Genomic DNA, 27,818 nt, shown 5'->3' with positions numbered 1-27,818 from the left:
GGATAGCTGTGTGCACTCCAGGCAAGAATGTAAATTGGTGGAGCCACAGGCAAAACAACATGGAAGTTCCTCAAAAGAAATATAAAAAAGATGTAACTTCCTCATGAGGTGTTTGAGATAATTGTCTCATAATGGCCTGTAGGCAATTCTGTGGGGCATTTTCTTGATTAAGGATTGATGTGGTAAGGCTAAGCCTACTGCAAGAAGTGGGTTGCCTTGGCAGGTGGTCCTGTGGTGTAAGGAAGCAGGCTGAACAAGCCATGAGGAGCAACCCTGTAAGCAGGGCTCCACCATGGCGTCCTGCACTGACTTTAGTTCATGATGGTCTATAACTGTAAGCTGAGAGAAACTCTTTCCTGCCTGTGGTAGTCACTGTTCTATTACTGTGATGAAATACTATAAACAAGGTAAGATACAATGAAGCTTTTAACTGAGGGCTTGCTTAGAGTTTCATAGAGTCCAAGGTCATCATGGTTGGAAGTATGGCCGCAGACAGGCAGGCCTAGTGCTAGAGCAACAGCTAAGAGCTAACTAACATCCTTATCTGCAGGGAGTAAGAGATTGACACTGATTCTGACTTGGTCTTTTGAAATGGGCTGAGAAAGAAATTACAGAAACAACACTGTTCACAAGAGTAAAATCCAATAGAAAATACCTTGGTGTGACTCTAAGGAAGTAAAAGATCTGTATGATAAGAACTTCAAGTCTCTGAAGAAAGAAATTAAAGAAGATCTCAGAAGATGGAAAGATCTTCTATGCTCATGGATTGGCAGGATAAATATAGTAAAAATGGCTATCTTGTCAAATGCAATCTACAGATTCAATGCAATCTTCCTCAAAATTCCAACTCAATTCTTCAATGAATTAGAAAGGGCAATCTGCAAATTCATCTGGAATTACAAAAAACCTAGGATAGCAAAAACTGTTCTCCAGGATAAAAGAACCTCTGGTGGAAATACATACAAAAGTTGACCAGATTTGGTACAAGCTTGTAATTCCAGCCCTCAGAAGGTTTTTTAAAAATTGTTGTTGTTATCCTGACCTAAAGCTGTACTACAGAGCATTGTGATCAAAAATTGCATGGTCTTGGTATAACGATAGACAAGTAGACCAATGGAATAGAATTGAATACACAGAAATGAACCCACACACCTATGGTCATTTGATCCTTGACAAGGGAGCTAAAACCATCCAGTGGAGAAAAGGCAGCATTTTCAAAAAAATGGTGCTGGCACTACTGGCAGTTAACATGTAGAAGAATGGGAATTGATCCATTCCTATCTCCTTGTACTAAGGGCAAATCTAAGTGGATCAAGGAATTCCACATAAAACCAGAGACCATAAAACTTATAGAGGAGAAAGTGGGGAAAAGCATAGAAGATATGGGCACAGGGGGGAAAGTTCCTGAATAGAACAGGAATGGCTTGTGCTGTAAGATTGAGAATTGACAAATGGGATCTCATGAAACTGCAAAGCTTCTGTAAAGCAAAAGACACCGTCAATAAGACAAAAAGGCCACCAACAAATTGGGAAAGGATCTTTACCTATCCTAAATCAGATAGGGGACTAATAACCAATATGTATAAAGAACACAAGAAGGTGGACTTCAGAAAATCCAATAACCCCATTAAAAAGTGGGTCTCAGCTAAACAAAGAATTGTCACCTGAGGAATACCGAATGGCAGAGAAGCACTTGAAAAATGTTCAGCATTCTTAATCATCAGGGAAATGCAAATCAAAACAACCTTGAGATTCTACTTCACACCAGTCAGAATGGCTAAGATCAAAAATTCTGGTGACAGCAGATGCTGGCAAGGATGTGGAGAAAGAGGAACACTCCTCCATTGTTGGTGGGATTGCAAGCTTTTAAAACCACTCTGGACATCAGTCTGGCAGTTCCTTAGAAAATTGGACATAGTACTCTTGGAGGATCCCAGAATACCACTCCTGGGCATATATTCAGAAGATGTTCCAACTGGTAAGAAGGACACATGCTCCACTCTGTTCATAGCAGCCTTATTTATTATAGCCAGAAGCTGGAAATAACCCAGATGCCCCTCAACAGAGGAATGGATACAGAAAATGTGGTACATTTACCCAATGGAGTACTACTCAGCTATTAAAAAGAATGAATTTATGAAATTCCTAGGCAAACAGATGGACCTGGAGGACATCATACTGAGTGAGGTAACACATTCACAAAGGAACTCACACAATATGTACTCACTGGTAAGTGGATATTAGCCCAGAAACTTAGAATACCCAAGATATAAGATACAATTTCCTAAACACATGAAACTCAAGAAAAATGAAGACTGAAGTGTGGACACTATGCCCCTCCTTAGAAGTGGGAACAAAACACCCATGGAAGGAGTTCCAGAGACAAAGTTTGGAGCTGAGATGAAAGGATGGTCCATGTAGAGACTGCCATATCCAGGGATCCACCCCATAATCAGCATCCAAACGCTGACACCATTGCATACACTAGCAAGATTTTATCGAAAGGACCCAGATGTAGCTGTCTCTTGTGAGACTATGCCGGGGCCTAGCAAACACAGAAGTGGATGCTCACAGTCAGCTAATGGATGGATCACAGGGCTCCCAATGGAGGAGCTAGAGAAAGTACCCAAGGAGCTAAAGGGATCTGCAACCCTATAGGTGGAACAACATTATGAACTAACCAGTACCCTGGAGCTCTTGACTCTAGCTGCATATGTATCAAAAGATGACCTAGTCGGCCATCACTAGAAAAAGAGGCCCTTTGGACAGGCAAACTTTATATGCCCCAGTACAGGGGAACGCCAGGGCCAAAAAGGGGGAGTGGGTGGGTAGGGGAGTGGGGGCGGGTGGGCATGGGGGACTTTTGGTATAACATTGGAAATGTAAATGAGCTAAATACCTAATAAAAATGGAAAAAAAGAGAAAATATTATCCAGGTTTTATACAGTTAAACATATATGAGAAAGATATTTGCCTCTGTGAGACAGGAAAACCCTGGGAAATTGGAGTGTATGTCACATGAATTGACTCAGGTGGTATATTTATTGTTGTGAAACATCTACTACATCCACAGTCCCCAGAGATTTGGGTGCTAACAACATCCCTTAAGCATGACAGAGTCCTAACCAACGTTCCCCCTCAAAAGCACATGACATCTAATGAAGTAGTTAGAATTCTCCAGCTTTGAAAGGAGATCCCACAGGACCGTGAGAGGCTCCAGGAGAGGCACCCCAGAAAAGGACCAAGCTGGGCAGAACCAGTTAGCTGTTAGGTCATGGCAGTTGCTAGTGACATCATCAGTAATGCCTTCCTGGAGAGTCTCTTGTATTTAGGAAAGAACTAGAATCTTCTCTGTTGTCACCTGTGTTGTGGTGACAGCAACTGCCTGTGGTTCATCCCTTCTGTTTGCTCTGGGTTCACCAGCAGGAATGTTTTCCTGGCTGCTCAGGCTATGTCAGAAAGAGAATGGCGATGAAGGAGAGATCAGAACAACAGAGAAGGAAGAGGGAATCCTTTCTCATGAAAAAGGAAGAAGGAAATCATTCTGGAGAAGGCACAGTGAGTCCTGGGCAGAGTTGGAGAACTTCCTGGTAGAGGTAGGCTTGAGCTGGGCCTTCCAGGAGTAGGTCTTAGAAGCTGAAGCCTTGGACTTTGTCAATGTCAGACAAAGAGTCAAGAATTTCTGATGATTAGTTTGACAGAGGCAGGAATTGACAAACCTGCAGCTACTTTTCTGGGAGCTATTTAATTTCATTTTGAGTGGCAAAGAATGCCAGGAGTGGGTACTATGAGAATAACAGTGTGTCCTTTCATGGAAGGGAGTTGAAGCACTTCATCTTCCAGATTACTGTAGGTAACTTGAGTCTCTGATGAAAAGAACAGAGAAGGATGCTCCCCTGGTCTTGTCATGTGGTGAGGACTCAGACACTTTGGATTTGAAGACACATGATTAATTAGGGCTTGATAGTGCTAAGCACTATGAACTTCAGGATTTCCCTGCATCCCATCTGATATGACCTGACAATGTTCCCCACATCTTTATGTCTGAGGCAGCTTATAGATTTCAAGGCAACGGGGCCTGTAACAGGGAGTGTGGCATATGTCTGACAATGGTGGTTAGGAAGAGGAACATAGCTTAGCAAACCAGCTGGAAGATAGCTTTTCTGCTCTTTTTGGATTCACCCTGTCTTTATCTTTCTCTCCCTCCATCTTCTTCTTGGGACTCAGAATAGTCTCCCCTGCCCCTAGGCCATCAAGTATGCAAATTCTTTTGTGTTTATCTATCTTCAGGGTCTGCTAGAAATACTTCAACCCAAAATTCCAAAATCACTAAGCAGAGATCAAAAATAAATGAACTAGAAGAACTGAAATTGGATATGAGGAAGATCAGCAATGACATGGAGGAAATGGGTGGAATCCTGGAACTTTACATATATGAGGATTTGAACTACAGGTAGGAATTATGCCCTGTTGACTGTATTGTGCCATCTGTTAACCCAATTTCCTTCCATGAATGGAGTGTGTCATCTCCCATCATTCAATTAAGTAGCCCTGACAGGTGTTTAATTGTTGGATAAAAAAGGTGCTGTGTGTTTATTATCATTTTCTTTTGTACTTGACCTTGGGGTGCTTGCAATCTGATTGTTGCTGTAAACAGTTGGAAGGACCTGCTCACACTTACTGTCTCTCAGTGTGTGAATGCAATGCCTGTATTGTTCCTTATATTCTGAGAGATGGCACCTCACAGGATTTATTTGGCATTCTAATTGTGTCTGTGTGTGTGAACGTAGTTGTGTGTGTTTTGTTCAGGACTGGGGTTCTGGGACCTTTGATGGGGTCTGAGGATTTGTGTGATGCACAGTTTGTAGGTCCTATTCGTGTTGAGTCCATAGAGGCCCAAAGTGATCATCAGGGAAGTTTTCTCCTGGTTTCCTTGGTGTCACACAGGAATCACCTGGGAGAGGAGGTGTGATAAAGCCTTTCTCCTGTAAATACTAGTTGTGTCCTCTGGGAAATCAAATAACAACAGGACCTAAGGAATGAAAATCCCTGCCTTAAAAATAAGAGGAAAGTCATTACAAATATCTACTGGACCCAAGCCTGTGGCACATGTTATTAAACGCGTTCTCACGACCGGCCAGGAAAGACGCAACAAACCAGAATCTTCTGCGGCAAAGCTTTATTGCTTACATCTTCAGGAGCCAGAGTGCAAGAAGCAAAAGAGAGAGAAAACGAAACCCCGTCCCTTTTTTAGGAGAGTTATATTTCGCCTAGGACGTGTCACTCCCTGATTGGCTGCAGCCCATCGGCCGAGTTGACGTCACGGGGAAGGCAGAGCACATGGAGTGGAGAACCACCCTCGGCATATGCGCAGATTATTTGTTTACCACTTAGAACACAGCTGTCAGCGCCATCTTGTAACGGCGAATGTGGGCGCGGCTCCCAACATCTCCCCCTTTCCTTTTAATAAGAGCAAATAGGCCACCCATATTAATGAGAGTGGAGATAGAGGTCAAATCCCCAGTGTGTAGGTAAAGGAGCCATGTACAGGATTAGCTCTTAGGCTCACAGGCTTTTACCCAGAGCAACCCTGACCTGCTCCCGTGTCGTTTTGCCTGGAGAGAAGGACACTTGGACACTCAACCTTCTTGAAAGATGACATGTCTCCCTAGAATAGGCTCATATATGCCGCAGAGCCTTTCCATTGCAGTGCTTAGCCATGCAACTCTCTCGGGCTGCTGAAGCACACTCACTCTATCCCGTGCAATGAGTCTAGCCTCGTGAGATGTAAGAGCTGAGTGGCCAGCGACCTATTGCCTAAGCATAGATAACCATATATCAGGGGGAGCTCCATGTTCTAGTCCTGCAAGCGCCTGGGCAATAACCACCTTGTCTCTCCTAGTTTGGGCCTTAAGCTTACAGACCAATCAAAGAAGCAACACTAATCCACAGCAAAGTGTATCTCCAAATAATATTAATCCCACCCAATTTTTTAAAGAAGGAAAATGCTGAGGAGATCCAATTGGGTAATCCTTTGGTCAGCGACAGGTCCAAGCGCGTGGAGTTGACCTGAAGTCTCAATTCCCGAAGGATCTGTTCAAATTCAGCCATCCAATTCTGTAACATATACTGAAAAAGACTTTTTGACAATTTAGCTGCCCTAGTAAATTTAACATACTGAATGGAAATAACACACAATCCCGGAAACTTTTGTTCACAACCCTGCTGAGTTATTTGTCATAATACATCTAGTTGTATCTGGACAAGATCTATGAGTTGATTAACCAGCATGAGACCTCTCTGTATCTTGACATTAGCTGAGGCCTGTTCATCTATGACTGTAGTCACTGAGGCTGACAAAGTGTTAATGGTGTCAGTCGTCTGGACCTGTCCAGACAGAGCCAAGGCTGTCTGAATCAAGGCTAAACCCAGTTAGTGGTAAAAAAGCAGGAGAATACTTGAGCATTATACATCACCGTCATTGGGAGTGGAAATGTCGACATTATCCCCCAACGCTGCTCTCTCTTTATTATTGACGCCCTGGACATCACCAAGACGAGGGACATTAGTATTCCCTTGGTCAGTCTGGATTTTTCGGGTGAGTCTTTCTGGTATCCAAAATGGGTTGTCTTCATTCTGTGGGAAAACACAGATAGCTCCCCTGGATCTTATCAAAATAGGATCCGGGCCATACCATTTATTATCAAGGACATTTTTCCATTTAACCATCTCATTGGGCCTATCTGGCTCTGTACAATGACGTTCAGCCGCAGTATGGCCATGAGCATCAATATTTAAAAAATTGAGTGTAAAGAGTGCCAAAGACACAGACACTCTTGTTGCTCGGGGTAAAATCTCTTCAATTCCCCTCTTCTGTTTTATAAGATAGGTTTTGAGGGTGCGATGCGCACGCTCAACAATACCCTGTCCTTGAGGGTTGTATGGAAGTCCAGTCAGGTGGGTCACGTCCATCTGACGGCAGAACTGCTGGAATTTTTGAGACGTATAAGCTGGTCCATTATCAGTCTTAAGGAGTCTGGGTTTCCCCCAAGCACTCCATGCCTCAAGACAATGTTGAATCACATGTGAGGCTTTTTCTCCGGTTAACGGAGAAGCAAACATGATGCCAGAACATGTGTCAATGGACACATGGAGATATTGAAGTTTTCCAAAGGAAGAAACATGTGTAACATCCATTTGCCAGACCTGTAGAGGTCGAATACCGCGTGGGTTAATTCCCACATGAGGAACTGGCAAGAACTCACAGCAGCTTTGACATTGAGTAACAATGTCACGGGCTTCTTTTCTTGTCAAGGAGAAACGACTGCGTAATGTTTCAGCCGTCACATGAAAATTGTTATGAAAATTTCTTGCAGCCTCTACCGGGGATGATAGGGCAGCAGCCACCACTTTAGTGGCCTTATCTGCCAAATCATTTCCCAGAGCCATGGGGCCAGGTAGGCCTGAATGGGCTCTAACATGAGTAATATAAACAGGAGATCTTCTAGATAACAAAACTAATTGTATCTGCTGAAAAATATTGGCAACTCTACTGGAAGGCTTAATCACTCCAGCCACTTCTAAAAGATTTACTGCATTAACCACATAACAGGAATCTGACACAATATTAAGGGGTTCTAAAAAGGTTTTTAAAACTTCTAAAACCACTAAACATTCTACCACTTGAGGTGAAATTTCATTATACTGTTTGGATACCACTTTACCATTAGCCACATAGGCACCTATGCCAGTTTTTGATCCATCAGTATATACCACAATCCCATTTTTAAGTGGGTTTCTTACTGTTATTTGTGGAAAAACAACAGATTGATTTTGGGCAAACTGTAAGATTGGATGTTTTGGATAATGGTTATCTATTTTTCCTGAAAAGGAGGTAACTAAAACTGCCCAATCATTAGATGTGGCTGCCAAGGTTTGAACCTGTGCAGCGGTATAAGGTACAATTAAAAGATATGGACTTTGCCCAAAGTGGGTGATTGCTGCTTTTAGGCCTTTAAGGGCAAGCTGTGCAATTGCATCAGGATACCAATCTATTATTTTAGCTGGGGATACGTTTGGATGGATCCACAACAATGGCCCATTCTGCCACAAAACTGCGGTTGGCAATTGTGCTGTCTTAAAGACACACAAACTGAAAGGCTGCGAATCCTCAATACGTTGTAATTGTGCATTCTGTAAGGCCTTTTCCACTTTTTGTAAGGCCTGGTTAGCAGCTAGAGTAAGAGTCCTAGGGGAGGAGATATGAGGATCTCCTTCTAAAATACTAAACAAAGGCCTTAACTCAGCGGAAGGAATCTTTAAAAAAGGTCTAAGCCAATTAATATCTCCCAACAGCTTTTGAAAATCATTTAAGGTATGGAGGTGATCTCTTCTTATCTCTACCTTTTGGGGCACAATCTTATCTGGGGACACCACAGAGCCCAAGAATTGTCCTGTATCAGAAATTTGGACCTTTTCTGTGGCTATCTGTAAACCCCACTGACTTAAAGTTTTAAGTAGAAAAGGATATGCCTTTTGTAGCATGGTAAGGTCTTTATGGCACAGGAGGATGTCATCCATGTAAAGGAGCAAAATTAAAGAGGGGAATTGTTCCCTCACTGGCAAAAGAGCTTCTTGCACATAAAGTTGGCACATTGTAGGACTATTGGACATTCCCTGTGGTAAGACCTTCCATTGATACCTCTTATCAGGTTCCATGTGATTAATAGAGGGGATGGTAAAGGCAAATCTGGGCCTATCCCTTGGACACAAAGGTATAGAAAAGAAACAATCTTTAATATCTATAATAATTAAATTCCAGCCACGTGGTAAGGCGGAAAGTACAGGGAGACCCCTCTGTACTGGGCCAAATAAGTTCATTTGCTCATTAATGGCTCTGAGGTCATGGAGCAGTCTCCACTTTCCTGACTTTTTCTTAATTACAAAAATTGGAGTATTCCAAGGTGAGGTAGAGGGTTCAATATGGCCTAGTTTTAATTGTTCCTCTACCAGTTGAATCACAGCTTCTAGTTTTTCAGAGGATAGGTGCCATTGAGGAACCCACACTGGGTCCCCTGTTTTCCATGGTATGGGTCGTGCTGCCCCAATGGCCACTAAGGAAAAACCCAGACCCTGTCTGTCTTGGTTTCCATTAGGTGAGATGGGCTCTATCCTTCCCTGTTCTTGATGTCCTAACCCTTTTCCTTCTTTATAACCCATCTTTGCCATGATATTTTTTGCTTTAGTTGAATACCCTCCCGATGGGGCATTTTCATTGGACAAAATAAGGCCCAAATGCTGCATAATATCCCTTCCCCAGAGGTTAACCGGGAGTGGGAGCACATAAGGTATGAATTTCCCTTGCTGTCCTTCAGAGGATTCCCACGTCAAGGCAATGGAGCTTATAGTGGGACATGATTGATAACCTAGGCCCTGTAATGAATGAGATGACTCTGTGGTGGGCCATGCTTTGGGCCACCAATGTGTAGAAATTATACTTTTATCTGCTCCGGTATCAAGGATGCCTTCAAACTCTTTTCCGTTGATCTTAAGGCGGAGCTTAGGTCTATCATTTAAAGATACAACCAAATAGGCAGAATCATTTCCTGAGGAGCCCATTTTCTTTATCTCAGGTCCTGCAGATTTCTCCCTGGTATTATCAGGGAGGAGCAGCAGCTGAGCTATCCTATCTCCTTTACTAATAGAAAAAACGCCCTTAGGGCTTGAGCACAGGACCTGTATTTCAGGGGAATGTTGACAATCCATAACTCCAGGGTGGACTACTAAGCCCTGCAAGGTGAGTGAACCCCGGCCGAGAATAAGGCCCATGGTTCCCAGGGGCAAGGATGGTATAGGCTCCACCGGCACCGGCTGAATACTCATTTGAGGCATTAATAGGAAGTCGGAGGCGGCACGCAGGTCCACCCTTGTGGGTCTTCCTGGGTCGCCTCTCTGACTGCTTCCTGGGTCCTGACAAACCGGTTCCCATATCTTTGAGGGCCCTGGGACCGAGGGCCCGATGACCCGTTTTTTGGCACATCAGTTGATTGACTATCAGGTGGGGGAAGGACTCTGCCCTTTATATCCCTCACAGAGCGACACTGGTCAGCTCTATGATAACCCTTGCCACACTTAGAGCAAAGAGTGAGAGTCCCTCCCTGTTTATCTGGAGCTCTGCAATCTTTCTTAAAATGCCCAGGCTTTCCGCAATTAAAACATGTCCTCTGATCATTTCTGCTCATGGAGCGGTTCTGAGATTGGAGGATGGCGGCCGCTAAGCCTGCATTGGTGAGAGGTCCCCCAAGCTCTCGACAGACCCTGAGCCAGTCTTGTAAGCCTTTGTTCTTTCTTGGGGCTATGGCCGCTCGGCACTCCTTTGTGGCTTGCTCATAGATTAGCTGTTCTATCAGAGGCGCAGCTTGCTCTGACTCTCCAAAAATACGCTCTGCTGCCTCTGTCATTCTGGCCACAAAATCTGAGAAGGATTCCTGAGGTCCCTGGATTATCTTTGTTAACTGCCCAGTGGTTTCACCTGCTCGAGAGAGCGCCTTCCAGGCCCTAATAGCCGTGGAAGAAATCTGGGCATAAGCTCCCCAATGGTAGTTTGTCTGATCAGCAGAATAAGCTCCCTGACCCGTTAACAAGTCAAAAGTCCAATCTCTCTGCTCTGGAGTCAAAGCAGCTGCGTTTGCTCGGGCCTGCGCTTGTGCAGCTTCGTGCCAAAGCGCTCTCCATTCCATATATTTGCCCATACTAGGGAGAGCGGCTTTTACAACCGTTTGCCAGTCGGCAGGAGTTAGTGCCATGCCGGCAAGCCTGTCTAACTGCACCAAGGTAAAATTAGCATTGGTTCCGTATTTACGGACCGACTCGGCAATTTCTTTAATTTGTAAGTATTCTACCGGAGCGTGGACACGCCCACCCTCGGCTCCTTCAAAGACCGGAAATGCCTGTTGTATTTTCCTTTGTTCCTCTCTGGGAATGAATGAGTCTGCGTACTGCCTCTCTGCGCATTGCCTCTCTGCGCAGGGCTGACGCACTACGCAGGGCGGGGACTCCGCATAGGGCGGACCTTGAAGCCGACTGCCCTGAGGCCAATCAGCAAACTGGCCTTCGCCAGCCGCTTTTGGCTTCCTTAACTGATTAGCTAGCACTTTACCTGGCTGGTACCCTTTTTTCTCATAATGAGCTGCTTCTTCCTCCCAGTCTGTTTCTTCAGAGGAGAATTCATCATCTGATTCAGAGCTACCAAGAGCTGGCTCCCCGAGCCCATCCAGCGATGAGCACAGGCTCCTTTTCCTAGAGACCTCCGCTAATTGATCTTTCTTCTTTTCCCTTTTTCCTCTTTTTCTTCTAATCTCTCTCCAGGTATTCCTACCTAACCTTAACTTTTCCTCGGGTTCAAGACCCTTGGAAAGGCCTGTATACTTATTTTGTGTACCATATTTCCTCTTTGTTCCTACTCTCTCTCCCCACTTTACTTCTGATAGCTTGTCCTGAATTTCCTCTAGAATTTTCAGCCCTATCTTAATCACTTGATAACATGTGAAAAGGAACAAAAGGGCTCCTAACACCAGAAAAAATTCAAGGCCAAACATATTCCACTTTACTTCTGATAGACTGTCTTGAATTTCCTTAGAAAGTTCAAGATCAGACTTACCTCGTAAAGCTGTACTCACTGGTACTCTCGTTCCCCAGCTGAAAAGTTCTGAATTCATACAGTTGAATCCTTCTTAACAGTCTGCTTTACGGGAACCTTTATTACCGCGACCCGCAGTTCTGGTTCTGGAATGAGGGATCTTCCTTGCGCCAGTCCCGAGTTTTTTCTCGTCCCGGAATTCGGCACCAATTGTTATTAAACGCGTTCTCACGACCGGCCAGGAAAGACGCAACAAACCAGAATCTTCTGCGGCAAAGCTTTATTGCTTACATCTTCAGGAGCCAGAGTGCAAGAAGCAAAAGAGAGAGAAAACGAAACCCCGTCCCTTTTTTAGGAGAGTTATATTTCGCCTAGGACGTGTCACTCCCTGATTGGCTGCAGCCCATCGGCCGAGTTGACGTCACGGGGAAGGCAGAGCACATGGAGTGGAGAACCACCCTCGGCATATGCGCAGATTATTTGTTTACCACTTAGAACACAGCTGTCAGCGCCATCTTGTAACGGCGAATGTGGGCGCGGCTCCCAACAGGCACAGTGTAGTGGAAAATTGTCATTGAAGTAGTCTATTCCTTTATGCTTGCCCAGGAAGCTCTTGAAGGTCAGCTAGCTCCATTTGGTCCCCTGGCTCTGCTGTCCTCTGCCCAGGATAGTAAGTTTAATTAGCACCAAGGGGACCCAGTTTGAATGAGCCAGGATGTGGCATGTACTTGGTTTGGGTAGTCCATGATACAGCCTGTTTGCACATGATTATTGAATCCTTAATTCAGCAGATTATTTGCTTCTTGGGCTATGTCCTAACACAGGATGAACACTGAATTCAACATCATTAAATCACAACATGAGAAGACAATGTTGGATATGAATGAAATGATCCAGTCCATAATTGGTTCCATGCAGTACTCCAAGGAACTAATAGAAAATAACTATTCCTACAGGTGAGTCAGTGACACTACTGAAACCCCCAGAACTAGGCAGGGAATGTTTCTGTCCTTTTAGGACTTTGAACAAAAGCAAGGACTCTGGTTCTATGCTATCTGTTATTTTTATCCAGGAACCCTGCCCTGAGGCAAGGGTCTTTTATTTGTACCTCTTGGACACAGTTGTCCTAAGTGTGAAGAGTGTCCAAGACCCTCCAATCTTTATTCTTCCAAATTCAAGATCCTCTACATAGAAAACTTTTTCACCACGCTGGGAATATCCAGGAACCCTGAACCTCTAGGGTTCTGACCACAAATTAAAAGATCTAGGATTCCCGATAAAAATGGAAAGAGTGTACACCTGTTTGGTGGTCTCACCTCTCTCAGAGGGGATAAGCCCTCCCTTGATGAAGGTTTTATGGTACCACAGACCTATAATCTACCATGAGGATCTTCTGTGATGTATAGGGAAAACTCTTGGTGACAGGGTTTTCAGAAGGTTGTGGAATCCTCTGGAATATGGGTGGTATCTTGATTTGACTTGTCTTTGTTTGGTTCTGCTATGTATATTGTGGACTCTTCTCGGGCTTTCTGGGGATCAGGGCCCTTGCAGGGATCATGGGACTTGTAGGAGTGAAAAGCCAATGGAATCTGGCTGGGAATCACCAATTTTTCTTTGTGGATCAGCATTAAGGAGGACCACCTCCTCCGTGAGTGCACTCAACTCAGCGAAAAAGTAAGGATATTACTGAATGAGAACAGAAAGCTGCTAGTGGAGCAGGCTGGAACGCAATTGTCTCATGAGGAAGAAAAGAGGTTCTGTGAGGAGGCCAGCAAGAACATCTGTGCTTCAAGTGCAAAGGAACAGCAGGTAGGATGATGTGTATCAGAGGCAGATTGCCCTCATGTCTAAACATAAACATAGACAATCCAATGTCACAGTCCACCAACTTCTCCAGGCACTCACCTATGTCTCCTCCAAGTGTTTGTTTATGTGATCATCTATATGGCTCTCTGTGGAGGTAGCCTGGTTCAAGAAACTGCATGTTTGGCATGCAAATGTTCCTGCTCTGCTAGAATCACTAAGGGAGATAGGTTGATCACAACACAACAGCACATGCCTTAAGTTTGAAGGGTGCTGTGTTGGAGCCCTTGTTGAGAATAGCAAGAGCTTTGAAGGAAGAAGTAAAGGCCTGTAGAACATTTGCTTTACAGGGATCTTGTGAGATTCTAGGTAGGAAATAGTTTGCAGGGATGACAGCCTAGATTAATTGACAAATAAGTGGATTTCTTTGCTGTCTTTTGGTGGCTTTTCTATTCCCCCCTTCCCCCCTCTATCTCAAAATGGTCTCTTCAGGCTTCATATATCTTGGTTCACATTGAGAGAGCCTGAGTAGAAGCTTGTCAGTTCTATTTTCTTTGAGTGCTGTTGGAGTGGTCATTCCTGGGCCTTAGAATCTGGAGTTGTCTGGATGACCAGAGATGATAGAAAGGCTTCTCACAGGCTCAGGTATGGTGTGGGATTTCTGAGGCTTCTTACCAAGAAGAGTGTTCTCTAGTGATTTTTGTTAGATGTTTCCCTCCTCCCCCCCTCCCCCTGACAGGGTTTCTCTGTTCACACTGGCTGTCCTGGAACTCACTCTGTAGACCTGGCTGGCCTCGAATCCGAAATCTGCCTGCCTCTGCCTCCCAAGTGCTGGGATTAAAGTAGTGTGCCACTATGACCTGGCTTCTCTAGTGCTTTTTCTTCCTCTAAAATAATCGCAGAGTCGTTGGGTCTCCCTTGAAACATCTCCTCTGCATAGTCTGAATTATCTTGGTCCTGAACCATAACAGATACCTCATTGTTTTCTGCTCACTTATGATTTTATGTCAACAACTCTGTGTGTGCTTGTGTGTGTGTCTGTGTCTGTGACTGTGTGTCTATGTGTTTCTTTTTGTGTGTGCATGGTTTTTCCGACCTGTGTCTCTCTCTTGTATGTTGGGAGGCCATTCAATGACATCTGAATTGTCCAGTCATTCTCTATATTACTTCTTTGAGCCTTGGTCTCTCAATAAACGTGACATTTACTGTTTTGTTCTGTCCAGTAGTCTTTGCATCTCCTGGCCACTATCAGGAAGCTCTCCCTCTCTTATTTATTTCAACAAATTGATAAACAATACAGCTATGTTAAAAATAAGTGTTAGATGTCTTCACTTTCCCTGCATAGAATTATCTCCCTGGGGGATTTGGGTCTGTCTTATTGTCTCCATCATGAACATGCACAGAATCCTACCATGCATCCCCCTGCTAACATGATTTTTGCTAACTATATCGTGGGCATGACTTTGTTTCAGGATACTTTCCTCCTCATAGTTGGCACAGTGCTGCATTTCATAAATGTCACAGCACGTCATTCAACCAGCTTTCTTCTGACTGATATTGAGGAAGATTTAATATCACATGAACTATATTAGGTTGAAAAGTTCCTGGGTAGTGACCAAAAGTCACTGTCTTCCTCTGATGCTACCAAGGAACCAGTGTAGTTATAGTGAAGTCTACTGAGAGAGTCAACATGGGGCTTGCTGGAGGCTTTTCTTAGGAATGTCTTTCTTGGGAATTTGGTATTGTGTTGTCCAGGTTATCTGTGCCGAGCTTGTAACTTCCTTGTAGGACCAGAAAGTATCTGCATGAAAAAAGTTTCTGAAGAGGAGTTAATTACAGATGAGGGCCTCAAAGACTGCCTGAGTCTAAGAACCTTATACACATACACATTAGAGGTCCTAGTAGGTGCTCATGCAACAGGAAATGTGCTGGGCGACAGTAATATTTTCATTGATTTGAGTTTGTGTGTCTCTCTGTGTGTATTGTGTCCTGTATATGTTTTTGTTTCTTTTGTATGGTGTGTGTGTTTGTCTGTGTGTGTTTTGACCACCTTTGCCTGAGCTTGTTTATACTAAAGTTGTGTGTTTGTGTAATACCCTTGTATTTTGTGTTTGTGATATGGGTGCTTGTATATACAAATGTGTGTGTGTGTGTGAATGTGCATAAATGCAGCTGTGTGTATCTCTAGAGGCCAAATTTAATGAGAAATGCACTCTGAGGTTTTAGTTTGCACCTATGAAATATCAAATACAGCAGTCCAATTATTCTGCATGCTCACCTAACACCCAAGAAAAAGGACACAAAAAATGTTGTAGGGTCAAATTTTTAACTGACTAGAAACAAAACTATTAATTCTCATTGAAATCATTAGAGCAAATGTAAGGGATATGGTATATATAGGTAAGGAGGACATAGCTGTATAAAATCCATGTGTTTATGTCCCTTTTCTGCTCTTGGTGAATTGTGAAGGACCACTGGAAGGTCAGGTGGCTCACTGTGTCTTCTAAGCATTCCAGGTTGTTTTCCTCATTGCCTGCCACCATTACATTTCCTGCTACCTCTGCTCAGTAAAGCTTTGCCTTGTAGTTTGTCTTGGATTTTACTCATTGAGAGATTGAGTTGCTTGGAGCTGAACTTGCATCCAGCAGAATTCCCATAGCTGTGGAGCAAACCAGGCCTGTTACAGGAGCCCATTGAGGGTCTTGATAATCTAAAGTACTCACACTATCTTATCTGTGTAGCATTCAGCGGGACTGTTCTTCAACATCATTTTCTCAGAGTTAAAATCAGCCTCAGTGGGGGTTGGGAGAAATGAGGACCTTCAGACAGTTCTGGTAGTATAAAATTGGTTATGTTTTTTAGAAGCCATGTTCAGAAAGCAGAAGCTATCCTGATGTCCATCTGCTGAAGAATGAAAAGGTCCTAATGGTGCAGCCCTTCCATGAACTCAGTGTGAGATAATCCATGCAAACTTTTGTCCTTCAACTAGTGAGCCCTATCTTACTCAAAATAGCCCTGACACAATCACATTCTGGGGAGAAAATGTTTCCTTTGGATCCTGTTATAGACAGTTCCTATTACTCTGGGCTCATACCTTTGGACACCAAGTCAGTCAGGTGATGGAAAGGGGAGATCCTATTGGAAGAAACTGTTTACTTTGGGACAAGTCTGAAACAGTGAGCAACAAGAGGCTGGTCCACCACCAAAATGTGAGCCTAGGCTGGGAAACAAACATATTCTACACAGCCTTGGGAACTTGCTGAGCCAGATTGGATAATAGGACAAGAACCCTGAATCCCAGACCGGTTTATGAGTGGAAAGCCTATCACTGATTGAGCTGCCTATATGCTATGCCCACTAAGTATCTTTTCCATTCAAGATTTGTTTTTATGCCTCCAAAGTGTCCTGGGAGATTTTTATATTAGTATTAACCGGGAAACTAAACAGGTCACTGCAATACAATATGCTTGTATTGCATAAATACAAATATTATGTGTGTTTGAGGGTGTGACCTACAATAGTCATAGATGTACAGGGGTGTTTTTCTGTTTCTTCATGACCATCACTTTTAAGGTTCAGTGCCAGGCCTTGTGAATATTTTTATTTAGCACACTCTTGCAGATTCTAGGAACCATGAATTACCCATGGGTTTTGTGTTGTATGGTGTCTCTGGTTATTTGCAGATAGAGGGATTGACAAGAGGAACCCTGTGAGGTTCCTGCACTGGAGAAATCATCATAGCCTTCACTTCAGTTCAGGGCACGCTCCCACCCCATAAGGAATCCACATGGTTTCTAGGTTGCTTACATCTCTCTTGAACTCATATTCAGACATTGCTACAATGTTATTGCTAAGTAAAATATACCTGCACAACTGGGGAAATGTGGTGTTTTTTAGAACTCCAGTATAATGTGTGTATGTTTGTGTGTCTTGTGTGTATGTTTGTGTATGTTTGGACCACCTTTGGCTGAGCATGTTTATATTAAATTTGTGTGTTTGTGAAATACTAGGTAATTTTGTGATACGTGTGCTTGTATATACAAATGTGTGTGTGTGTGTGTGTGTGTGTGTGTGTGTGTGTGTGATTGTGCATAAATGCATCTGTGTGTGTCTCTAGAGGCCAAATTTAATGAGAAATTCACTCTGAGGTTTTAGCTTGCACCTATGAAATATCAAATACAGCAGTCCATTTATTCTGCATGCTCACATAAAAACCAAGAAAAAAAGGACACAAAAATTGTTGTAGGGTCAGATTTTTAGCTGACTAGAGACAAAGCTATTGATTCTCATTAAAATCATTAGAGCAAATGTAAGGGATATGGTATATGGAGGTAAGGAGGAGGTTGCTCTATAAAATCCATGTGTTCATGTCCCTTTTCTGCTCTTGGTGAATTGTGAAGGACCACTGGGAGGTCAGGTGGCTCACTGTGTCTTCTAAGCATTCCAGGTTGTTTTCCTCAATGCCTGCCACCATAACATTTCCTGCTACCTCTACTCAGTAAAGTTTTGCCTTGTAGTTTGTCTTGGATTTTACTCATTGAGAGATTGAGTTGCTTGGAGCTGAACTTGCATCCAGCAGAATTCCCATAGCTGTGGAGCAAACCAGGCCTGTTTCAGGAGCCCATTGAGGGTCTTGATAATCTAAAGTACTCACACTATCTTATCTGTGTAGCATTCAGCATGACTGTTCTTCAACATCATTTTCTCAGAGTTAAAATCAGCCTCAGTGGGGGTTGGGAGAAATGAGGACCTTCAGACAGTTCTGGTAGTATAAAATTGGGTATGTCTGTCAGAAGCCATGTTCAGAAAGTAGAAAAGAAGTCTTTTTTGACCCAGTGTTTCCAGAACAAGGAGGAGATATCCATAGAGTCTAGGGCACTCAGTGTTGTAGTCGTCCTCAGAGCAGCCCTGAAGTAGAAGCTATCCTGATGTCCATCTGCTGAAGAATGAAAAGGTCCTGTGTGGTGCAGCCCTTCCATGAACTCAGTGTGAGATAATCCATGCAAGCTTTTGCCCTTCAATTAGTCAGCCTTTTCTTACTCAAAATAGCCCTGGCATAATCACATTCTGGGGAGAAAATGGTTCCTTTGGATCATAGTTATAGACAGTTCCTATTACTCTGGGCTCATACCTTTGGACACCAAGTCAGTCAGGTGATGGAAAGGGGAGATCCTATTGGAAGAAACTGTTTACTTTGGGACAAGTCTGAAACAGTGAGCAACAACATGAGGCTGGTCCACCACCAACATGTGAGCCTAGGCTGGGAAACAAACCTATTCTACACAGCCTTGGGAACTTGCTGAGCCAGATTGGATAATAGGACAAGAACCCTGAATCCCAGACCGGTTTATGAGTGGAAAGCATATCATTGACTGTGTTGCCTATATGCTATGCCCACTAAGTATCTTTCCCCTTCAAGATTTGTTTTTTATGCCTCCAAAGTGTCCTGGGAGATTTTTATATTAGTATTAACCGGGAAACTAAACAGGTCACTGCAATACAATATGCTTGTATTGCATAAACACAAATATTATGTGTGTTTGAATGTGTGCCCTACAATAGTCATAGATGTACAGGGGTGTTGTTTTGTTTTTTTCATGACCATAACTTTTAAGGTTCATTGCTTGGCCTTGGGAATATTTTTCTTTAGCAAACTCTTGCAGATTCTAGGACCTATGAAGTACCCATGGGCTTTTGTGTTGTAAGGTGTCTCTGGTTATTTGCAGATAGGGGGATTGACAAGAGGAACCCTGTGAGGTTCCTGCACTGGAGAAACAATCATAGCCTTCACTTCTGTTCAGGACACGCTCGCACCCCATAAGGAATCCACATGGTTTTCTAAGTTGCACACATCTCTCTTGAATTCACATTCAGACATTGCTACAATGTTATTACTCAATATAATATACCCGCATAACTGGAGAAATGTGGTGTTTTTTTTAGAACTCCAGTATAATGTGTAGTTGAAAGTTCAGTTTCTAGCAGTTTTTAAAAGGTGAGAAACAATTCCAAGCTCAGGTACTCTATGACACTTGGGATGCACGTTATGATCTCAGCTGATATGTCATGTTGGTTTGTCCATCTGAATAAAGATGTTCTGGGAGGGACAGTTGAATTGACAAATGCTTACCAGGACTTTTTTTTTCTTCTTCTCTAAGTGTGTAAACTCCAGCAGAAACCGGAACATGGCACAGACCACGACATGATCTCCCTCAAAGAGAAGTGCTGGAGGAGGAGCACTGAGTGTGCACAGGAAATACACCACTGTTGCCTCTCATCCCTAATAACCATGGCTGCAATGGGCTGTATGCTCCTCCTTTATTTTGGTTTCTTTGGTCTGAGCAGGCCTTAATTTCATCTAGCCTGGACTGGAATCCAGGCATTTCTTTCTGTTCTCTTGGAAGTCTGCAGGAAGACAGCTCCTGGGACTTTTCTTCCTCCAGGCAACCAATTCTCCTTTACCCAAGGTGACCCTTGGCGTGCGGCGAGAAGGGGGCTCTACCACAGTGGGCTTTTTCCTGAGTCCAAACCAGATGCTTCCTTCTCCATAATATTGTCAGCTGGCTTCACTTTTCATGCTATTTTAAGCTTTAATTTTTTTTTTTCTCCTTGCGGATCAACAATTTTGGTAATAAAACAAGAAACAAACACTTGTCTCAGGTTAGTAATAAAGTTGTTGCCTACTATCTAGAAATGTACCTGCCTTTTCTTTTTTTCTTTTTTCTTTTCTTTTCTTTCCTTTCCTTTCCTTTCCTTTCCTTTCCTTTCCTTTCCTTTCCTTTCCTTTCCTTTCCTTTCCTTTTCTTTTTCTTTCTGTAAAATGTGGCATTTTACAGGTTGGGATGTAGCACCGTTGGTGGAGTGTTTACCTAGCTAGTATATACAAAGCCCTTGTTTCAGTCCCTAGCACTGTGTAAGGTAGGTTGTGACTCGTGTCTGTAATCTCAGAACTCTACAGGTAGACATGTGGGAAGCAGAAATTCATCCTCAGCGTACAGTGAGTTTCAGGTTGGCCTGACCCAGAGGAACATGGAAAAAACAAAAACAAAAACAAGAAAACCTAAAAGCTGATGTGTTTTCTCTCTCTCTCTCTCTCTCTCTCTCTCTCTCTCTCTCTCTCTCTCTTGTCATAATTCTTTTGGTAGAGGGAAGGAAAGAGAAGAACATGTATTGATTTCCCTGGTATCTACCAAATTTGTATATTACTTGTCGGTTAATATTATAACAAACATTAAATTGTATTCAGAAACATATTTTGATTATTATCTTTGTGTGTTTTGGATCTCATGGCAGTAATAGGTACCCGAGGTGTTAACTACCGTTTCTGTAACAGTAAACTGTCTCTCTCTACAGCCCAATGCTGTGTAGTTTGTATGGTTCATTTGTTGTTGGCTTGTTGTTATTGATGTTGTTTGTGTTGCTGAGGCTAGAGTCTGGGGCCTTGTACATGTTGGGCAGGCAAATTCTCCACCACTGAGTCTCCAGCCACTTTTCTGGAGGTTTTTGTTGCTGTAGATTGTACTGAAGAAGTCTTTCAGCTTTTATATTTGAAAAAGATACCACAGCAAGATACACAGCCACAACCAATGCACCACAATAAATAACCAACCCAACACATGACATTATGATACAGTAAGAATCAATTTAAAAGATATATCACCTCATTCTTGGGTTTGCCTATGTTCTTAATTTTTAGATTAAAAATCTTTTGAAACATTGAATGACACCTCTCATCTATCAACTACTGCCATTAAATATCGCATCTTCACAGCTGAATAAATAGACCAGCCAACATCCAGAATAGTCCTCCAGTCATTCAAGAAAGAGTTCCTAACTAAGGACAAATTGTTTCTACTGATTTCTTTCCTGGGGTTTCATTTTGGATTGCATGTTCACTTTTAAAGCTGCTTGCTGATCTCTTCGTGGACCAGAGATGGAGGAAGCACTCCACTCTATTTATTTTTTCACCACAAGATTAATTCAGGTCAATCTCAGCTCTCAGGTTTGTTCTTGTAGTGGTTTTGAAGGTTTCAAAGGAAATGTTGCTGCATGGAGAGCTATGAAGCTGCTGATGTTTGCAAGTCAGTTAGAGAGTGACTTCTACAAGCAGATCAGATTGGTGGCCCTGGTCTTCTGGCTGTCAGGGGAACACCACTTTGGCCACTGATTCAAAGAATGTTCTGTTGAGAGCATTTGCTAAGGGGGTTCTGATGATGGCAACTTGCTGATGTCAGGGAACTCCAGGGACATGAGCTCACTGAATCACTGCTTTCATTGGAAAAGGAACTTTTTGGCCAGAACAATCCTCTTAGAATCTATCTTTCTGCACAGCAGCTCTGGATCATTTCTCCAATGCCCTGACTGGTTTAGCCTTAACTATAGGGGAAATCACACACACGCACACACACACACACACACACACACACACACACACACACACACTGTGGTTAGCATCTGCTTTCTTTCCCTGTCTACCTGGGCCACAAAATTTCTCCACCTCAAATATTTTCAGGTCTCAATAGATAAAAGTTCTGAAACTTCATCTTGATATGCACCAATAATACAGTAACACACAATTTCTAGCAGTCTATGTAACATTGATGTTTTGTCCAGGAGGCTCATAGCTCTTTTTTCAAGTAATCACCTAATCCAACCCTAAGTCACAAAAATTGCAAACCTGAAGACAAAAAAGAATCTATTCTGAGTCAGGTGAAGTCTCTGCAATGTTCTTTTGAAGTTCATATACTGTTTTCAGATCTTCCCTCTGATATTCTAAAATGTCACCATCATTCCTTCACTGAGGGCTTTATGAAGAATGAAGTAGGAATATTGAATCCTCTCTGTGGCATTGGCTTTAACTCACTCAGTCTTGGAAGATACACTCATATCATGGATAAATTCTGTTCTGCCACCCACAGTGCAGAGCAAGTTACAAATCTATCAGATATGTGTCAGCATCTACATGTTCACAGTAATTCATGCTTCATGATTTATGACCACACATCTTGAACGATAATATGTCCTGTCTTGATCAAACAAGCTTCACATTATCATCCCCAAATTTTATCATTCGCCATCACCTTCAGTTTTAAAACAAACCCTGTAACATCAGTTATGGTTCTCTCTGCTGGAAATCAGGAATGCATGGAAAATAATTTGTAGGGTCCTTATGATCTGTTTCTGCTATCACAAAATTCAGGAAGTCATAATTTTCCCAATAACTCAAATTATCATTGTCATGACAGCTTTAGTCATCTCAGGGTTATGCTTTCTACATCCTAAGCTTCAGTCAAAATATTAATAGCAACCTCCAGCTATGCTGACCGAGTGCAGTTTGCTGTTTCTGTCTAGTAGTTGTGCTGTCACATGATCCATAAGTGATCCTCATATAGTTTTCCTTTATACTCAGCTGGATCTCATCATAATGAATGGGGCTGGAAGCCCACAATTCTGCCTTGTATATAGGGTGTCACCCTGCCTCTGGATAATTTTGCATTGTACTATCTGTACACGTCTTTCAGCTGATGTTCATTGATCCAGCAACAACATACATAGCTGTTGAGCTTCAGGGTAGTATATGAAATAGCTCAGCCAAATGATTAGTAGCTCCAACCTGCAATGTGCATATTGCCTGGTAAACATAGAGCTTTTTCAAGCATTGGTATATTTTGCCCTGAATCATCAATCTCTGTTGGTATAAAATACACTGTCTTGGCTTGCTGACCTGTGGAGAAAAGTAAGTTCCTCATTAGGCTGATACTATAATATGGATTCTTTCAGTCAATCTCTGCTTGTGACCTTCTGGAGAAGTAGCTGAACATTGGGAGCATCTGCTCTTCAAAGAGGTCAAACATGCCCTCTACAAATACTTTCTCAGGACTGGACATTTCAGTCCAGTGGTGAAACCGGAGTCTCCAGTAATTTTCTTTATGGAGGAACAAATGAGTAACGGGAGGAATGTGGGACTGTTGTCATCTCTGACACAAATTATCTTCGTCCACATGTTACTCTTGTGCGTGTGATGGAGTCATTCTGCTTTAGCACTGTACTGGGGTTGGAATCTTATGTATTTGGTTGTCATCTGTTTGGATAACAACCTAGATCAACACAGTTGACAACATTCTTTCATGACACATTTCCCTACACATAGGGAGAACTGAGGACTCAGTACGCTTACCACTGACTTGGGCAGTAAACTGACAAGATTCTTTCTTGCTCACGAGCAAATCTTCCCTCCATGTGGGCTACTTGTTGGTGGATATCTGGGTTTTGAGTACAGTTATAAGGAGTTGGGCAGAGGACATGGAAGTTGAAAGGAGGGGCAGTTGAGTGCAGAGAAAGTCAATGTTTGACCTTGCTTACTGAATGTAATAAACCAAAGGGGCAGTGGTTCCCATAATTCAAATAAGTGAATCATGTGACTATGAAACAGCATGTGATTATATTGGAGAGTCCTATATTACTGGATAACTGGATAGATACCAGGACATTTTTAGCTCTTTTGTTTTCAATGAAGTAGTTCAAACTTCTATGTAGGTTTGTATTTTTAGTGTATTTTGCAAAGAGTCACTTTCTTGATGCATATACTTTTTCCAATTATGGCCACTCCCACCTAATTTATCGAATTGGTTTTTTCTTCCAAGTCCACTGGGTACTTCAAATTTAATATGAGAAACTGAAGACAATGTCCTAAATCTTGTCTCTTGTCTTAGGATTTCCATTGTTGTCAAGTGACACATGACCACAATAATTCTTAGAAAGAAAAATTTTATTGAGGCTGGTTTACAGTGCAGAAGTTTAGTCCATTATCATCATGGTGGGGAGCATGGCAGTGTGCAGGCAGAAATCGAGCTGGAGGACCTGAGAGCTCTAAATTTTGATCTGCAAGTAGCAGAAAGAGATTGGGTTATACTAGGCTTGAGCATATATCAGACCTTGAAGCCCTTTTCCAGTTACACACTTCCTCTAACAAGGCTACACCTAGTGCAACAAGACCACACCTCTTAGTAGAGCCATTCTCAATGGGTCAAGCATTCAAACACACAAGTCCATGCAGGCCATGCCTATTCCAACCACCTCATCTTGGAATTACTCCACACTATCAGCTGGTATCTCATCCTAATTAGGACCAGGTGGTAAATTGTACTGAAATCCTGAATTGGGGAAGTTTTGGGTCCTAGTAATTCTTCATAGCTCTAACAGTCATTAAGTTCTGTGTCTGTTGTTCTGTCTTTATCGTTGAGGAGAGCATGTCTACTTCTTTTGTATTTATTTTAATGTTTCAAAATGTTATTTACAATCACATAATACATTTTCATCTAAAACACCACACTTTACTTCCCTCAATTCGTTCCTATCTGTAACCACTATTCCTTTACACACTATGTATTTTTAAAGAAGATAACAGAGCCCACTTAGCATGGATAGAATTAGCAAAATCTACTGGAGCATGAGTAGCCTCTCAGGGATGTATCCCCAAAGAAAACTGGCTCTCTTCTCCTCAGCAGCCACCACTTGCCAGCAAGTCCTTACCTAAGGATGGTCCTGCATGAGCCTCTCCCTTGTTAATGCTGAGAAGTTCATTGCCCAGATCTTGCTCACCTTTTGGGCATGCAGTTACAATTGCTATGAAGTAATGTGTGCAGCAGCCCTATCATAACAGATAAATACTGTTTTGGTTTGGACATCCTTACCTCTGCATCTCAAAAATTTCCTCTACCTTTTTCTGCCATAACTCCATAGCCTTGTAGTATGAGGTTGTGATATAGCCGGGTCATGTAAGCTGAGAACTCCACAGACCCATATTCTCTGTACATTGATCAAGTGGTCTTTTAGGACTCTAATAACTGTTATACACTGTTAGGAGAAGTATAGGACCAGAAAGGTGTACAACTTACAGAGAAAGTCTGACACAAGAGTGAGTTTGAAACATGTCCAATCCCTGAAAATATCCTGAATACAACACTAGGAGCATTGTGTCCTCCTTGTCTGAGCCTGCATGTTCCAGCTCACTTACAACACCTACCTCCACCACCCTTGAGGTAATCATTTACTCTGGTGACTAGATTACAGGTTAAACTTCCTTTCACTCTATTATGACAGGACCAGCCAACACATGGAGTTCTTCATGCAAATGAAACATTCACAGCACATTTGCACTGGAGAATAATGCAGTTACCCTGAAAGCCCCTACCTACATGTTCACTCCAATTTAAGGAGATCTGTTTCACTAAAAACCGTCTCAAGAGAAGACTATTTCTCCCACACTTACACCAACCAAGATCTTGGTATCCTAACTGGCTACTCATCATTCTTTCCAGTCAAGCCTGGGGTACAATGGTGCCTGGATATGCCCAAGGGAAAAACAGATTTGACTGACAGAGACTCTTTTCTGATGATTACCTAGAGCTATACTATTTTATGTGTCTAGAAATGAAACTTAGAAGACAAATTAATACTATTTATTTACAGTGGGCAAATAGTAGCCAGATCTCCCCTAGGGGCTATGTCCTACACATACATATTTAGCCCAGTCAACATCAACAACAAATAAATGTGGAACTCTGAATCTAGTGTGGAAAGGGTTGGTTATTCCCATAACATTCACACTACTGTTTCACTTGGGATCGTGATTTGCTGGCTGAGGAACATTGTTGATCACAGGGTTCACTGTTGAGGAAATGGTTGATTATTTTCTCACTGTTAGCATGAAGGCCATATCCTAATATTGTGAATGTTATCAGGCAGGGATGAACCTTGCAGGTTAGTACCAGATTGAGTTCTCCATGTCCTATGACTCAAGGATATAATGTCTTCAGCAAAAGGACCTTAACATTGAGTTTTGGAGGCTAACCATGAGCCATGGGATTATTCCATATTTTTGAAGGGATTGTATCTATGGGACATTTTTACTAGATAAATTTTTGGGTGAGAAACTTTCTTGTCAGTATAGAGTAACTCCATTTAAATCCATTATATATATGCAGATGTACATATTTTACCACCTGTTTACTAATGGGTCTAAAATTATGTACGGGACTATGGAACTATCTTATCATGTTCATAATTAACAAGGTTCACAAGGTTCATGGGTGGGTGAGACTGTTGAAGGCTTTCCCCCAGCAGGTTATAAAAAAATATAGTAGACAAAGAATTGATACATCTGTAACATGGATCAATCTTGAAAACAATGCTAAGTGAAAGAAGCAGTTCATGAAGTCTACTGCAGCCTGAACACATTTATATTTAAATAGTCACCCAAAAATATTCCTCCATGCTCTGACACAACTAGATATAAAGCACAGTTATTGTAGTATGTGACCTCCCAGATCTCAGCTACTTAAGGCATCTTTGGAAGAGTAGAAATTTTAGTAATGAGGCCTTATTTGTTGCAACTCTACCATTCTGCATAACTCGCCTTTATCAGTCATTCCCTACCCTAAATTTGAAAAGTTAAAATGAATAACGCAATCCATAGATATTTGCTTTAGAGTGCAACACTCTTTTCCTTATAGCTCTTAGTCATTTCCTGACATTTCTAAGAGCTGTTGAAATCTTCTAATGGGTGGTCACTTAATGAGTGGACCCTGGCCCCTCAAATACTTCCAGATCCTGTATTTTGTTTTTGTTTTTGTTTTTGTTTGCTTGCTTGTTTTGTTTTTTGAGACAGGGTTTCTCTGTATGGCCCTGGCTGACCTGGAATTCACCTCGAACTCAGAAATTCGCCTGTCTCTGCCTCCCAAGTGCTGGGATTAAAGGTGTGCACCACCACTGCCCGCCAGATCCTGTATTTTTATTCAGGTCTTTGGTCAGAAAGACAATGAGAATATTATCAAATAATTATTTTGTGTGCTTTGTTTTCTTTTAATTGATGTAGGTAGTATCCTATCTCAGCATGTCTATTAATTTCATGGACCCAAACATTATCAGTCTGACAGAGCTCCACAGTGAGAGCCACACTGTTGACAAACAGTAATAACAGCAGTAAGATATGTTAGGAACTTAACTTTACTGATTGTGGAATCAATTATTCTTTTAAAAATCTGAGAGAATTGAATATAAATAGTAAATACATTAACAACTAGTATAACTCCATAGGTTGCTTTAACCCCATCATGTATTCTAGCTTTTTACTAAAAATATGATACTAACAAAGAAAAAGTTAAATAAATGCTTTCTTTGTATCATAACCAGTTGGAAACAGATAGAACGGACTGAAGGCAGTCAAGACTGTATCTCACTTAGTTGTTTCCACAAATTAAACCATTAGCCAAACTTCCAGAAACTTCTTCAACAATCTACATTTGCAGTTGCTCTTAAGGAGCTGAACCTTGTGTATTTGGAGCCAGAGTTATAGACTGGTCCTTGTAGATGAAGC

The 27,818-nt window shown here is 42.3% G+C and overlaps 1 protein-coding gene and 1 pseudogene across 1 annotated transcript; one reads left to right on the top strand and one right to left on the bottom strand.

Annotated features, from left to right (window-relative positions):
- The first annotated feature begins 3,428 nt into the window (after window positions 1-3,428).
- Gm2244 (predicted gene 2244) lies at window positions 3,429-19,687 on the top strand. Its single transcript, XM_001472852.5, has 5 exons — window positions 3,429-3,558; window positions 4,291-4,453; window positions 12,463-12,594; window positions 13,264-13,447; window positions 19,600-19,687. Exons 1-5 carry the CDS (start codon window positions 3,429-3,431, stop codon window positions 19,645-19,647), a joined length of 657 nt encoding a protein of 218 aa, XP_001472902.3. The 3' UTR covers window positions 19,648-19,687.
- Gm18577 (predicted gene, 18577) lies at window positions 22,479-23,538 on the bottom strand (annotated as a pseudogene).

The sequence above is a fragment of the Mus musculus genome, chromosome 14 (genome assembly GCF_000001635.26).
Source record: "Mus musculus strain C57BL/6J chromosome 14, GRCm38.p6 C57BL/6J".
In the NCBI taxonomy this organism is placed as follows: Eukaryota; Metazoa; Chordata; class Mammalia; order Rodentia; family Muridae; genus Mus; species Mus musculus.
Note: the sequence above shows the minus strand (reverse complement) of the source record. Positions and strands in the feature narration are given on the sequence as shown.

Bases quoted from the DNA above. Each gene is read 5' to 3' on its own strand.
- Gm2244 (XM_001472852.5), top strand. From the start codon at position 3,429: ATGTTTTCCTGGCTGCTCAGGCTATGTCAGAAAGAGAATGGCGATGAA. The intron at 4,454-12,462 runs GTAGGAATTATG...GTCCTAACACAG, and splicing joins TATGAGGATTTGAACTACAG to GATGAACACTGAATTCAACA. The intron at 12,595-13,263 runs GTGAGTCAGTGA...TTTGTGGATCAG, and splicing joins GAAAATAACTATTCCTACAG to CATTAAGGAGGACCACCTCC.